The following is a 13,015-nucleotide window of genomic DNA, read 5'->3' as shown; positions in this document are numbered from 1 at the left end:
AGCCCGATCGCTTTGATAGTTTCCGAGAAAAGTCCAACGTTAAGGTGGTGTCTACGGACGGCCGGCCGGCCGGCCGGACGGCCGGCCGGCCGGACAGACTAACACTGACCGATTACATAGAGTCACTTTTTCTCAAGTGACTCAAAAACTAATAAACTACTTCTCAATTATCATTAGACGACCTGTAGACCTGCTAGCTCTTCAACCCCCCCCCCCCCCCCCCCCCCCCCCGACAGATCATGTATACCCCTGCACGTCCATCCCGTCGTTTGCTTGGTAAAAGGATCTTCGTCCGCCTGGACACATACCCCAAATCAAGCGTCTGGCTCATTCCTTTATAAAATAATGTATCAATCATGATTTCTTCTTATTTTTGTATCGCTTTTTTTCTGAAATTAAAAGCACACGGCAACATTCAAAGTTTGAACAAAAGTCTGTTCTGTACGATAATGAGCCACACTGCGGATAATCGGCATCCATGTAGGTGTGAGGACACGCAAGATTTATCCCATGTATAACTCTGGACACATCTCAAATGTGATGTATGATTCCTTACATGTCATGGAAGTCACTGGTACCGGAAATGATAACCCCCCCCCCCCCCCTTAATGTTAATGACCTTCAAAGCCTGTTTGCCAGACAGAAACACATCCACTGTTTATAATGCCTTCTATTTTAGAGTTTGCATACAGCAAAGAAGACAATGCTCAACTATTACTGTGTCTGGTTTGTTTGGGTTCTGATAATGAATACTCTTGTTTTTAGTGAGGCAAACTTTCCCATGGGACAATGTAGGCCAGTCGAGGGGTGCGAGGGGTGTGTCTGAAACACGTGGACAGGGAGCACGTGTGGACAGTTTGCCTACAAAAGAGTATTCACTCTTCCACAACTCATACAATTCCGACAGAGTTCTTTTCCGTAGTTCTTCTATTGCAAGTGCTGTATGATTGACACCCTGCTTCGGTGATGTACAGGCTCTATTTACAGTGAGTACAATGCATTCGGATGACAAAGTGGTCATACATACCGTCATAGTTGATCCCAACATCGAGACACTCGACGTCGTATTTCATGTGCAGGCTGAAGAGAGTACTATTTGCACGGCAAATTTTCTTGCAGTACCAGAACCCGTCATGTTGCCCCGCGATAGCCGTGAAGTGATAGACAAAGATGTAGTGAGTGATGTTCTGCTGACACCAGCACGTGTCAATGGGGCCTGCCTGGGAGCTACAGCTCGTTTGTTCATCCCGTACGTCGCACAGGGATGAGTCCCCCCCCCCCCCCCCCCCCCCCCCGTTTGGGCCTCCTGCAGAGCATGTTTCAGAAAAGATGTCTCTTTGTTACTGAAGTGGTGAATGGAAAAAGGAAACAAGCTTGCATCGGTTTGGAATAGCATTAACTGCTGAAGAAACAAAACACAATAATAACCAACCAACTACACTGAAGTGGTCAGTGGAGCCCAGCTTGTGAGGCATGAACACATCTGAGAAAACCAGGTCTTAAAAAGGTGGGGTCTTACAATAGGGGTACGTACATTTACAGAGGTTGTGAACAGAACATCTGAGAAAACATTGTCTGAAAAGAGAGGGAGTCTTCAATCAGGTTTTTGTTAACATTTTGTTTTTCTCACTGTCATAACAAGCATGAAAAGCTAAGAGATGGAAAAATCAAGCGAACAAAACACATAACAAGAAGTTCAACTAAAGGTTCGCATCGCATGCTCGTGAGTTATTAGAAAGAGGTTCAAATATAAGTCTATGTAACATTACCCCCCCCCCCAACACACCCATACACACACACACCAAACGTATTTTAACTGTGTACAAAACATAAAACTTCAGTGGAACAACGACAGGCAATTAAAACATAATTAAGGCACACATGTTGCTCCAACTTGGAATTAAGCGTGTCAGGATAAACACGAATTTCAAAATAAGCATTTTTTTGTATTCTTATTTTTAGCTAAGTTGTCGCAACGCTTTCGCATTAACAGTAAAAGGAAGTCAATGAATACTTAACAGGGAGTGTTGTTTATCAATGACTTTATCCTAGCCAACATTTCAAACGCTAAAGCTTCAATATTCTTCAAGAAGAAAAGAAAAGCAAATGCTTGATACGACTCTCCTTCGTCATATCCATCAGGGTTTTGTAGGTCTTAAAAGGAGGTTTCCACTACCTATGACCCCGTCAACCCCCCCTCCTCCCCCCCCCCCCATCCCTAATTTTTTTTTTTTTTTTTTACAGAATGAAAAAAACACCTGTTTCGATTTCATAAAATAATGTTCAAGAGAACTTTGTACTGTCAAACTGATTGACACAAACTTGATGACCTGACACGTGTTTCTTTCAGGCGAGACATTCTTTTGGCTAGCCGCTCGCGAAGTAAGAAGGCGAGAGTGTCTATAAAACGGTGTTATGGCTAGCTACGCAAGAATTAAACACCATTGGTTGATACCACAAAGGTCGTCTGCACGGGTCAGTAAACAACCATGGACAGCCAATCGGATTGGCAGCTGCGCGAGCAAGCCCAAAGCTACCTAGCGTTCGAGGCGAGAATCCTAGCGTCACTCGCGGCGAGATGTGCCCAAGAAACGGTACTTCCTCGCCCCACTCGCCAATCTCGCCTGTAATCCATTCAACTCTAAGAATATTTCACATATTCAAACCAACCTCCTTCCCACCACCATCACTAGCTTGACAGGGTGAGAACCGAAAGGTCGAGGATTAAGGATTAACAAAAAGGTCGAGGATCAGAAATGTCGATTTAATTTTCGGTGTCCATTCGTGAAAAAAAATCCTGCTTCGAGTCCTATCATGCGTATCACAGAGGTGATTTGTGAATATAATCACACACGCACACACACACAAACACACACACACGCACGCACTCACGCAAGCACACACACACACACTCACACACATACATACACACACACACACACACAAACACACACAAACAAACACACACACACACACACACACACACTCATTCACACACACTTTCTCCGCGCTTCGCGGAGTCCTCTCTCTTTAATAGTGCTAATAACTGTCAGAGGTGTCAGGATAAGGCAATAGAAATGGTACCACTGCTCTTCGCGGAGCCCCCCTCTCCGATAAACCACCAGAGGTGGTCAGTGGTTAGAGAAGTTTAATAGGACGTTGTTTGCCTACCGAGGTTGATTAGGGTTTAATGCTTAGATTAGTGCTAGACAAATGGTGTGGGGTGGGTGTGGAAGTTAGCTCGACTGGTGGGGTGTTGCAGGTAGCTCTGTTTCCTCCTTGGGGATGAAGCTACCAGGGGAAGGGATTGTGTTGGAGGTGCGGGTAGAGGGGTAGCCCTCCCGGTGCTCCCCCTTGGACCTCCCTAGTCTAGGACCCTGGGTCTTCGCGAGGTGGCCATTGTGGCGTAATCCCTCCGGACTAGCATAACGTTTCCCTATCCCAAGACCGACCGTGCGTGGTCTATGACCACATCCTCTACGAGGTGACCCTATCAACTAGGCAGCGCAAGCCCCTAGGCGAAACACGGCGGATCTAGAGGAGAGAACCTCGATAAAAAATTTGAGCTGCCATGAAGACGGAGCATGTTGGCTGAGGACAGCGGGCAGACCTCCTGTGCCGACACCCATCTACAGGAGAAAACCAGGCATGCACGCATCAAACCCAACATGGCCATACAAACGGAAAGCTCGACTGGTGAGAGGGATGGGAGCTGTTGTACTCATATAAAAAAAGTTTTAAAAAGTAGACTCAGATTGTTGGTTTTTATGTGGGTGTTATAAACATCGCAAGTACATTTTACACCGAACACGAGTTTTTCTACAGTCAGTCATACATAATGTTAGGTTAGAGACTGATCACGTCTGAGTATTGCACCACAGAGACGCAATACCTTACATGCTAGAACATGTTGGTTGGTCAGCACTAAAAATAGAAACGCGTAGTTAGACACGAGTGTGATACGGGGAAAGGGATATAAATAAGCTTCTTCTGGGGCTAAGTCTTGAATGTCTCTTCGACTTTTACCATAAACAACTCCATTTGTTTCATTCCTGTTTTGCGGTAATTTTAAAAAAAAAAAATAAAATAAAATAAAAAATGTAAAAAAAATATTTAAAAAAAAAATTCAAATTTACATTTTGCGCACACATACATTAAAACAAAAACCCAAAACATGATTGTCAATGATAGTTTTTTTGGGGGGGGTATACAACACCGCCTTGTTTGTTTTACACTTTAGATGTTTTTTTAAAAAGCCAGGTACTAGTTTGGTTGTTTGTCTTAGGGACTCCCATAACTTGACGTGGGGTGATTTTTGTATTTCACAATGTTGGGTTATAGTAACCGAGATCGTTGAAGGTAGACGTACCAGCCGGCGCCTGGTAGCAGTTTTTAAACAGATTGCTGCTCTCCGAGTGTTTGATAGGTGTGTGAGGTAGTTTCTTCTGGTATTTTTACATTTAGTCAAGTTTTGACTAAATGTTTTAACGTAGAGGGGGGAATCACTGCCTTTTGCACTAGCGGCGGACTACGTTCAGTTTCATTCTGTGAGTTCCACAGCTTGACTAAATGTAGTAATTTCGCCTTACGCGACTTGTTTCTTTTTGTTCTGGGCTCTTCTGACACGTCTGGTGTTTTTTTTAACTTCTCTAGCTACAACTTCTGTTTGTGTTTTAAGTCACTTCAACAGCCTTTTCGGGCTTTGATCAGGCGATTAAATTCTTTACTGTCCAAGGTCACTCCTCTTTGACTTGGTCGCACGCGTCTGTTTTTTCTGTTTCCTTGGGTGATGTAATGTCTGATGTGGATTTTCACAACTGACACTCGCGAAAATGTTTCGACCCAAAGGAAACATATCAGGTTCGGGTAGCGATGAGCTAAACAGAGGCTCTTCCTCATCAACTATCTCTTTTGTCGTTCTCAGCAACAACAACAACAAAAGTGTAAAACAACTTTTACTTCTAGGAGACTGTCTTTGTAGACTGTAGTGTAGAGTAGGTGGTGTTGTCGTGTGGCTCGATCAGGGGATTTAGTGAAAAAAAATTTAGTCAACACCACCTTTATACATAACCTCCTTACACTATGACATCAGTTACTATTTTTACAACAACAGGTTTAGACTTGTTGCGTTAACGCATCTCTGAAAAAGTGCTATGAGCTTACGGTCATTTACAGCAGGGTGTTGGGGTAAAAAATAGATTGTTTGATTGCCGGCAGCGGGTGCCGAAAGGGTTTAAGTGTCGGAAAACGACCTTGTAGAAAAGCCTGAATGGAGGTGTTTAATTGTTTTTATTTTGTTGTTGATAGACTATGTAAGAGGTAGGGTTATATGTGTGGTGGAAATAAAATGTAAGTGCAAACACACACACACACACACACACACACACACACATACACATACCTCCGATCACACACACACACACACACACACACACACACACACACACACGCGCGTTTACACAAGTACTTCCAAACAAGAAGGTAAAAAGTCAGACGTAAAAAGTAACAAAACAATACATAAAACTGCTCACGTTAGCATTCAAGAATTATACAGACACATAGTTATTAACTTTTCCAATATGATCATTTTATTATAAAAGTGACATCAGTCTTTTGAATATTAAAAATCAAAAATATAAACATTTTGCATACATACATTAAAACAAAAAAGCCAAAACATGATTGTCAATTCAAAGGGACGAGGTGGTCCCCGGATTAGTTGTTAACTTCATAACCACTTCTTGTAAACTTTGTAAAAACATGTTCTAAAAGAATGCATTATATGTAAACAAACTGTTCTTGTTATAACGATACAAAATTTGACCCAAAGTACGTCTTGTATATGATGCTGAAAGTTTAAAAGCAATCCACCAAGTCATTGCTGAAATGTAGTGCTTTCTGTTATGATAGCCTTTCAAGTTTGACTTGGTGTTAGCTTTCAAGTTGATGTAGAAACCTGCAGTTTTTACTGCTCATGTGATCAAGAACAATGGCACAACACCATGGAAATATGTAAGATATGACAATAAAACATCTTGTTCTGAATAGATAATCAATTTGATGTTCTCATCAAAAGCAAAAGTTGCCAAGTTATGCCTATTATGCATTTTCGTTGACTTTTGAACTGATACCTTTCATTTTTATGAATTTGATTTTTGGGGTACCCTTATTTAGGCGGCAGTCACATAACCCATGTAAATTCAATCTTTTATATTCCAGATAGCCACGTTGTGTGCCCTTAATAGCATAGACAAATGGAATACAATGGCACAGAAATAAATGTTTTCGTTTTGGTACGAACATTTGTGCGATAGTTTTTTGTTGGCACAGGTTAGGTAAGCCAACGATTCTTCTACCCTGCCACCCACGCCGTCCAACCAATCGCTGCACCATTGATCATGTATACATGTATTGTTATGTTTTAACAATTGTTTCTGTTAGTTTCTATTGCAAGAGAATGACTTGTAGCATCAAATACGCCTGAATACCTTTTTCACAGACGGCCATTTTGATTTTTTTTTTAAACTACTGATTTTAAAATTTTTCTCGGTTTCTCTGTGTCAGGTTTTGTTAAGCACATAAAACCATACATTTATACCAAATTTGGTGTTTGTCACATGGAATGAAATATGCCTAACATACCCAACCGTTTTTACTGGCGGCCATTTTGCATTTTGTTATAAAAACTACCGATTTTTTTAATTTTTTGCGGTGGCTCTGTATCAGGTTTTGTTAAGCACATAAAACTATGCATGTATGCCAAATTTGGTGTTTGTCACAAGAAATGATTGATTTTGCAACATAGGAGCCCCACTATCACGTATGACAGTGGGAAGGTAGAACTGAAAGGTGCACACGTGTTCGCCTTCCACAGTGCTAAATGTGTGGTGAAAACGACGACTTGAATTGTTAGAGAGTATTATTTTCTGCTTCGTTGATCGTGCACCATTACAGTCTTCACAATTTAGTGATATGTCAAGCCCCAAGAGTGCAAAACGATGATAACAATAAAAGTAACAAGAAGGGCAAAGCCCATACGACTCACATGCTTGACCTTGACCTGTACATGACCTTGACTTTCAGGGTCAAGGTCAAATAACTAAACCTAGCAATTACATCATACACTAAGAACTGCTTTACACATTTTTCCTACCAAAATACATGTGACCTTGACCCAAGGTCAAGGTCATCCAAGGTCATGCAACACAAAGCTGTTAATTCAAGACATAGGAAGTACAATGGTGCTTATTGGCTCTTTCTACCATGAGATATGGTCACTTTTAGTGGTTCACTACCTTATTTTGGTCACATTTCATAAGGGTCAAAGTTTGTTTGTTTGTTTGTTTGCTTAACGCCCAGCCGACCACGAAGGGCCATATCAGGGCGGTGCTGCTTTGACATATAACGTGCGCCACACACAAGACAGAAGTCGCAGCACAGGCTTCATGTCTCACCCAGTCACATTATTCTGACACCGGACCAACCAGTCCTGGCACTAACCCCATAATGCCAGACGCCAGGCGGAGCAGCCACTAGATTGCCAATTTTAAAGTCTTAGGTATGACCCGGCCGGGGTTCGAACCCACGACCTCCCGATCACGGGGCGGACGCCTTACCACTAGGCCAACCGTGCCGGTTATAAGGGTCAAAGTGACCTTGACCTTGATCATATGTGACCAAATGTGTCTCATGATGAAAGCATAACATGTGCCCCACATAATTTTTAAGTTTGAAACAGTTATCTTCCATAGTTCAGGGTCAAGGTCACTTCACAATATGTATACAATCCAACTTTGAAGAGCTCCTGTGACCTTGACCTTGAAGCAAGGTAAACCAAACTGGTATCAAAAGATGGGGCTTACTTTGCCCTATATATCATATATAGGTGAGGTATTCAATCTCAAAAACTTCAGAGAAAATGGGAAAAATGTGAAAAATAGCTGTTTTTTAGGCAACATTTATGGCCCCTGCGACCTTGACCTTGAAGCAAGGTGAAGATGCTATGTATGTTTTTTGGGGCCTTGTCATCATACACCATCTTGCCAAATTTGGTACTGATAGACTGAATAGTGTCCAAGAAATATCCAACGTTAAAGTTTTCCGGACGGACGGACGTCCGGACGGACGGACGGACGGACGACTCGGGTGAGTACATAGACTCACTTTTGCTACGCATGTGAGTCAAAAAGGTGAAAAGGAATTAGGCCAAAAAAAAATTGTCTGTTTCTGGTAACATGGCTAAAAAAAATAGGGTCGGTAGGTCGGGATTTTTTATTTTTTTATTTTTTTTATTTTTTTTTAACCCCAAATGTAGACCAATAAAACTAACTTTAAAAATCGCGCAAAGAGACTGGATTCACTATACATAGAGACAAAACAATCAACACATTTACAAATCGTCAGCGGACTTTCGTTTTCACACGTTTTTGTTGTTCATTTTCTCACCCTGTCCTTTACCACCAAAAAAAAAAAAAAAATTTTGAGTTTGGAAAAAAAAAGTTTAGGGTCGGCGCCGAAATTTAGGGTCGGTCGGGTGACCAGAAACAGACAATTTTTTTTTTGTGGCCTTATGTTCAAATTACCGACCAATATCACTTCTTAGCTGTGTAGGTAAAGTTATGGAAAGGTGTGTACAATGTCACGTGTTTGCTTATTTGAAGGAGTATAACCTGTTAACACCAGTTCAGTCCGGTTTTATTCCATGTGATTCAACTGTATACCAACTCATTTGTTTGTATAATGATATATGCAAAGCTTTTGATGATAAGATAACATCACAGGCGATTTTCTTTGACGTATCAAAAGCTTTCGACAGAGTTTGGCACAAGTGTTTGATGAAAAAGTTATACGCTATTGGCATAAGGGGACAGTTGTATTTTTGGTTTGATAATTATTTGAGGGAAAGAAAACAATGTGTTGTGGTAAAAGGTTGTAAGTCACAGTTTTTGCCGGTTTCTGCGGGTGTTCCCCAAGGGTCAGTATTAGGACCTCTCCTCTTTTTGATATTTCAATTCCACCATATTACTATTCCCCAAATGGCAAAACTGAAGTTTTGCATTGCAGTTTAAGACTTGGAATGAGTGATTTACAATATGATATGTTTAATCGCCACCTAGTAAACAACCCGGAATGTTCTTGTGGTTATTTTGCTGAAACTGTTCATCACTATTTGCTATCATGTCCCCTGTTTAATGATGCAAGAACCGCAACAATCGGTACAGAATTTGTTAATATTGAGACACTCCTGACAGGTGATTCAAACATTTCCATATTTGAAAATAGTGCTATTTTTGTTGTTGTCCAAAGCTATATTGAGAAATCAAACCGCTTTGGGACACCTTAGTTCGATGTTGGTGTGGGTTTTTCTAAATATATTACTTGGGGCCCATCTTTTTTTTGATATTTTGTTGTGTCTTTCGTTCTCGTTTTGTATTTGTTTTCGTTTTCGGTATTGACACAGATTGTGTTCGATAATTCAAACTAAGTTTTCCTTGCTGTTTTTCTCCTTTTCTTTTTTTTCCTTTTTTTTTTAATTTTTTTTTTTATATATATTTTTCCCGAGTACGCAGTAGGAGGGTCCAGCAGACTTTAATTGTGTGTGTGTGTGTGTATCTGTCTGTCTGTCTGTCTCGACTTAACAGCTTATTGCTGGGAAACTACTGGGCGCAGTTCGTTCAAAAGTTGATACACTAACTTGATAATAGGTCCGATTGATCGTATTAAAACTTCATAATGTTACCTGGGACCTAAATGCCCCCCAAAACACAAAAGTTCTTGACGGTTGGACGAATTCAATCGGAGCGACAGCCAGCCATTGAGCTGATAGAACAGCCGAACGCGTGCGTCATGAAAAGCATGCGTATCGCATGCGAGACAATTTGCGAGCCAGCCAGCGGGTGGGGATTAATTTGGTCTCGGCAAAGAAACTACAGTGCAGGTTTGGTCTCGGTGAGACTGAAAGAGAGACAGAGAGCACGAGAGAGAGCGACTCAAGTGATTCAAGGTGGTGGCTTTGTGGCCAAAGGGATCCGGGTTCGATTCCCGGCATGGGCGGTCTATTTTTTATTCTTGTTTACTATTGTTTATTATGAACGTTTTAATGTTTTATTTTACTCACATAATTTTTTTAATTGTGTAAAATAATTTTTTTTTTAAATCCACGTGCACAAGACAAAAACTTTCATACTGGGGGAGCGAGCCAGTCTGAAGAGTACTCGGGTCCAGCGCCAGCGGTTTTTTGTTTTTGTTTCATCTCTTTTTTCAAACAAAGTGTCGCATTGATCATTATCCGCCATGAAATTTCAGGAATGTTTATGTGAGCACTTACCATAAGTTTTAAACTTGTTGTGTTCCTTCTTAATGATGTTGTTATATTATCATGTGTCTGTTTGCGAATAAAATACTGTTTAAAGGAAAATAAATGACAAAATATCAACGTGAAGTTGTTAAGAACATGACCCCGCTGTGACCCCAAAATGTGACGGCTGTAAACCAAACTAAGGTCATTCTGGCAGATTATACCTTAAATGTTGGAAACGCATTAGCACTAGCTATGAAATCGACTGAGGTGAAGTCGGAAGATGCAAGTGTTGTTTCGAAGGCCGACTCTGACATGTCATCAAGCGCACTCGTGTCAACCGCCGAACTATCTGCAGGCTGAGCAGTGACAGGGCCAGTCTTGCTTGAAGGCTCCCCAGCTGTTTCAGCTGTGAGAGAGGCGTTGGTTTGAGCGGTGGTGGCGTTGGCTGTGGGGTTGTTGTCGTTGTTCGCGTGTGAACGCTTTCTACGCCAGAGCAGACAGAGTGCCAGTACTGTAGCAAGCCCCACGGCACCACCCACCGCGCCCAGTCCGATGGCCAGGGTCTTGGTGTCTGCGAAACACAATTAAGGTGTGTCAGGAATCTGTAAATGAAGTACGGACTATATTGTCGCGTGTAACTGCGCGAATGGGACGGTCTGTTCACGACTGGCGGGAAAGTCAGGTCACATGATCTAGGCGTAGTCAGGGAGGATTTCTCAAATAGCCGGCAACGAAGACGGTTGTGCGGTGGGTACTCGCCAAGACGTTTGGAGTATTCAGAGCCGGTGTTAGTCAGATTGATATGACTAAGCTTGGTCTAAAGGCAAACGACCAATAGAGAAGGCGTAATGATAGCCTGTATATTCACCGAGCTGAGAAAGTACCCTTTTCTTTGTGGAGCACAGAAAAAGGTATGTATACGTTGGTTGCATAAATGATGTAAACTGAGTATTGAGCAGTGACAGGACAGATATAAAAGACAATAACCACAAGTAGGTGGTATGTGACAAATGTTAGGCATAGCGTTGAGAGAGAGGGGATTACATGGCCAGAATCATTTCCACAGGTTGTGTCAGCGTTCAGTCAAGTTATAGAAATGAAGGGAGACCAAAATCCCGTGAGACTGAGGTAGTGCGTGCAAACCGTGAAAATAATGAATGTGTGAAATGAATTGAGTTGTGAACATGAGAATGGAAGTAGCTTCATCAGGATTGTGAGAAGCCTGTACAGAGATATTATGAATGATAGTTGCAAAGAGAGAATAGGTTATATAAATGTGTTATATAATAATACGATTTATAATGTTGTTGTTGTCATATGTCCGTGTCTCTGTGTGGGTGAATGAACTAGAAACATACTTTTCTTCTACGTCCATTCAAGTGTGACTCACTGATGGTTCTCTTAATTATCAGGGTTCCCGTGCGAGTTCCGAGTCGAGTGGCCGTCCAGTCTCCATATACGTTGACTGTCATTGCGAGACCCTAGCTGACTGAAACTTGCAGTGATGGGACAGAGGAATCAGGAGAGAGAACCCTCCAACCAGATTGGCAATGGCCCTCCTCTAAACCGGTAACCCGTATTCACTATCCCCCCCCCCCCTGATCCCTCCTTCTCCATCACCCCATGACTGACACTTATAGCTGGCCGACACAAACTTGAGTAGTCAGGACTACTCGTTTGAATTTTGTGATCTTATCTATATAAGCGTGTCACATCAATATATTTTACTTCTCTAAATGTTGTGTAAAATGTGTAATCATTGATAAAAAGTAATAACTTGACCAATATACAAAGAACTTTGAATTATTTGTAATCTTTTGTGGTTGTAGAAAGATAAGTCAGTGTGTGTTAAAATATTGTACAAGTATAGAACCAAAACAGCTTTCCAGTATGGAGTCTCAGGAAATTCTCTTTGAAAGACTTTTGGCTCAAGGTCAAACACTTGGGAAAGTAGAGGAAGCTTTATCGAAGTATATCAAGGATGGCTTGCAAAGAGAAGAAAGAGCTAACTCGAGACAGGCAGACGTGGTAAAAGCATAAATAGAAGCGACGGAAAGAGCTAACTCGAGACAGGCAGACGTGGACAAAGCTGAAATAGAAGCAAAAGAAAAAGCTAACTCGAGACAGGCAGACATGGTAAAAGCTGACATAGAAGCGAAAGAAATAGCTAACTCGAGACAGGCAGACGTGGAAAAAGCTGAAATAGAAGCGACGTAAAGAGCTAACTCGAGACAGGCAGACGTGGAAAACGCTGAAATAGAAGCGAAAGAAAGAGCTAACTCGAGACAGGCAGACATGGTAAAAGCTGAAAAAGAAGCAAAAGAATCAGAAAGAGCAAAAGCTTTTGAAGCTGAGGAAGCTGAAAAGAAGAGAATATTCTGTTTAGAAGACAACACTTGTAGAAGAAAACACAAGTCGCGTAAGGCGAAAATACAACATTTGGTCAAGTAGCTGTCGAACTCACAGAATGAAACTGAACGCAATGCAATTTTTCAGCAAGACCGTATACTCGTAGCATCGTCAGTCCACCGCTCATGCTCATAGCAAGGGCAGTGAAATTGACAAGAAGAGCGGTTTAGTAGTTGCGCTGAGAAGAATAGCACGCTTTTCTGTACCTCTCTTCGTTTTAACTTTCTTAGCGTGTTTTTAATCCAAACATATCATATCTATATGTTTTTGGAATCAGGAACCAACAAGGAATAAGATAAAAGTGTT

General features: G+C 41.6%; 1 protein-coding gene across 2 annotated transcripts in view; it reads right to left on the bottom strand.

Annotated features, from left to right (window-relative positions):
- Positions 1-9,557: 9,557 nt before the first annotated feature.
- LOC138974011 (uncharacterized) overlaps positions 9,558-13,015 on the bottom strand; it is a 52,142-nt gene continuing 48,684 nt past the window's right edge. For both annotated transcript variants that reach the window (XM_070346707.1, XM_070346708.1), the window contains exon 10: positions 9,558-10,871. In XM_070346707.1, the coding sequence (XP_070202808.1) occupies positions 10,516-10,871 (356 nt within the window). In that variant the 3' untranslated portion in view covers positions 9,558-10,515. The remainder of the gene's footprint in view (positions 10,872-13,015) is intronic.

This window comes from Littorina saxatilis, linkage group LG8 (assembly GCF_037325665.1).
Source record: "Littorina saxatilis isolate snail1 linkage group LG8, US_GU_Lsax_2.0, whole genome shotgun sequence".
In the NCBI taxonomy this organism is placed as follows: Eukaryota; Metazoa; Mollusca; class Gastropoda; order Littorinimorpha; family Littorinidae; genus Littorina; species Littorina saxatilis.
This window is presented reverse-complemented; position numbering and strand designations above follow the sequence as displayed.